The sequence below is a fragment of the Populus nigra genome, chromosome 17, assembly GCF_951802175.1.
Source record: "Populus nigra chromosome 17, ddPopNigr1.1, whole genome shotgun sequence".
NCBI classification, from domain to species: Eukaryota; Viridiplantae; Streptophyta; class Magnoliopsida; order Malpighiales; family Salicaceae; genus Populus; species Populus nigra.
In genome coordinates, this window is record NC_084868.1 from 3,651,101 (window position 1) to 3,654,258 (window position 3,158).

The 3,158-nt window shown below is 39.6% G+C and overlaps 1 protein-coding gene across 1 annotated transcript; it reads left to right on the forward strand.

Annotated features, from left to right (window-relative positions):
• Positions 1 to 270: 270 nt before the first annotated feature.
• Positions 271 to 2,399, forward strand: LOC133676406 (7-deoxyloganetic acid glucosyltransferase-like). Its single transcript, XM_062098044.1, has 2 exons — positions 271 to 890; positions 1,314 to 2,399. Exons 1-2 carry the CDS (start codon positions 353 to 355, stop codon positions 2,264 to 2,266), a joined length of 1,491 nt encoding a protein of 496 aa, XP_061954028.1. The 5' UTR covers positions 271 to 352; the 3' UTR covers positions 2,267 to 2,399.
• Positions 2,400 to 3,158: the final 759 nt, after the last annotated feature.

Genomic DNA, 3,158 nt, shown 5'->3' on the forward strand with positions numbered 1-3,158 from the left:
TCATCATTCATCGTAATCTTCTCGTTTTCCTTTTATTTCTTCTGTGTCCCCCACTCATTGCTGGCCTCCTCGATTTTTATTTCACCTTTTCCACCCGCAATTTTTCCATTTCTCAATAATTCTACACTCGCCCCAATCCCCATTTCTTTTGTCTTTGGCAACCACTGGAATGGACGGTGTCTTTCTTTCTATCTAAAAAAAAAAGATTTTAATTTCATCCGAGTCTCCCTTTGTTATGGTTTTAGAATAGTCAAATAAAGGCCACCCGTCAGCTATTTTTTTATCCATTTTCAGGTCTCAAGTCACAACAATGTATAGCCTTGTCATCTCCGTTAAATAATCTTGATGGATCATGGTTTTTAGACCAAATCGAAGCTCCACCATGGACCAGCCTGTTGTCCCTCACGTAGTCTTCCTACCCTTCCCTGCACAAGGTCATGTCAAACCAATGCTCATGCTAGCGGAGCTTCTTAGCCAAGCTGGTTTTGAAGCCACCTTCATCAACTCCAATCACGTTCAGCATCGTCTTGAACATTCCACAAACATAGCCACCATGTACTGTCGCTTCCCCAAGTTTCAATTCAGGTCCATCCCTGATGGTCTCCCATCCGATCATCCTCGCTCCGCCTCAAGCATCTCTCAACTTTTAATCTCTAATAGAGATGAGACCAGGACAGAATTTCGCAACTTGTTGGTTAATCTTGGGCAAAAAAATGGCCGGTGGGAGCCTCCGACGTGTATTATAGCTGATGGGATCATGTCTTTTGCTATCGATATTGCCGAGGAGCTCACAATTCCAGTCATAACTTTTAGAACATTCAGTGCTTGTTGCACTTGGACTTACTTCCATCTCACAAAACTCATTGAAGAAGGCGAAGTTCCATTCCAAGGTATATCAAACTTGTTTATTCCTCCTAATTATTGTTTTGATTTTGAGTAATCTCTACTATAATCCAGTGGGATCAATAATTGATTTGTCAACCTCACATAATTAAAAACCAATTCTTCTACATGTGGTGATGATTCAAGATGTTCATGAAAGTGAGTGAAAAACCCACAGGTAGCTATAAGAAAATAATTTTTATAGATAAGGTTGAGAGAGAATAATTCAATTGCAGATCAACAGAAAACCATAGTAATTGATTTAGAGTAATATCAAGCTATCAATTTCTCAAATATAAATAAATTATCACTTTTTTTCCTTCCTGTTTATGCTGTTGTTAGGAAAAGAAAAGTTAATCCCACTTTATATGTAGCTCATGCATGAATTTCTTAAAAAAAAAAACACATCAACGCTGGTAATAATATTCCAGGAGACGTAGACATGGACAAGACCATTACATGTATTCCTGGATTGGAAGGCACTCTCCGGTGTCGAGACCTCCCAGGCATTTGCAGACTCAAAGAAGCTAATGATCCGCTTTTGCAGTTCTTCATCAAGGAAACTGCAGCTATGCCACGAGCATCTGGTCTCATACTTAATACCTTTGATAGACTCGAAGCCTCTATGGTCTCTAAACTTGGCTCCTTCTTTTCCAAGATTTACACTCTTGGTCCTCTACAAGGTCTCTTCGATACCTTTGCTAAAAGCCCCTCCGCAAGAACTTCCTCCAATGGTCTCTTGTGGAAAGAAGACAGAGGCTGCATAACGTGGCTTGATTCTCATCCGTCAAGATCGGTAATATATGTTAGTTTTGGCAGCTTGGTTGGTCTATTTCGTGATCAACTATTGGAGTTTTGGCATGGTTTAGTGAATAGTGGGAAACCATTCCTCTGGGTCATAAGATCTGACTTAATCTTGGGAGAAGATGGTGTTAGTGAGGTTCCTGTGGAACTTAAAGCTGCAACTGAGGAGAGGGGATGCATAGTGGACTGGGCTCCACAAGAAGAGGTCCTAGCCCATCCAGCCATTGGAGGGTTCTTGACTCACAGTGGATGGAACTCCACATTGGAGAGTATATTTGCAGGAGTTCCAATGATTTGTTGGCCCATGATTGCTGACCAACAAGTGAATAGTAGGTGTGTTAGCGAGTTATGGAAGATTGGTTTTGATATGAAAGACAAGTGTGAGAGGGCCGTGATTGAGAAATTGGTAAGGGATTTGATGGAAAGTGACGAGATTGTCAAATCGACAGATGAATTTGCAGGGATGGCTCGTGATAGCGTGAAGGAAGGTGGATCCTCCTACTCCAACTTGCAGAAGCTAATTGAAGATATAAAATCGATGAGCTTAGCCAGGAAGGTCTCTTTATCAAGTGTTGGATAACTTTTAAATTGGTATGTTTGTTGAAGAGCTTGCGTCCTTGGATGCTTGTTAATAAAGAAATTGGTGAGTTTTTTCATGTATTTTCTCGGAAAGTGTGCAAAATCCTAATAATTACAAAGAGACAATTCTGATACTCGTATTTATAATCCTCCCAGGGATCTTTAATATAGAAAAAATATTAATTATTGAAATATTGAAAATGATTTTTTATGATTATTAATTATATGAATATAATGTTTTTATAAGAATAATTTAAATGTCATTGAAATAAAATAATTTATTATTATAATTTTTTTATTAATATATCTTTTTTCTACAAAACAATATTTCTCTTTTGTTTTATATTTCTTATTTAATAAAAATTAAAAGCAATTAGAACAAATATCAATAAAGATTGGCCTTTTACCTAGCTTGAATTTCAAATTAAATAAGATAAAAGTTGACTTGATATAGTATGATTAACATGATGAGTCTAAATATAACTAGGTCAAAACCGGATTTGATTTCACACTCCTTAGCGGATTTCGACTTCCATGACCACCGTCCTGCTGTCTTAATCGACCAACACCCTTTGTGGGTTCTAGGTTAGCGCGCAGTTGGGCACCGTAACCCGGCTTCCGGTTCATCCCGCATCGCCAGTTCTGCTTACCAAAAATGGCCCACTTGGAGCTCTCGATTCCGTGGCGCGGCTCAACGAAGCAGCCGCGCCGTCCTACCTATTTAAAGTTTGAGAATAGGTCGAGGGCGTTGCGCCCCCGATGCCTCTAATCATTGACTTTACCCGATAGAACTCGCACCGAGCTCCAGCTATCCTGAGGGAAACTTCGGAGGGAACCAGCTACTAGACGGTTCGATTAGTCTTTCGCCCCTATACCCAAGTCAGACGAACGAT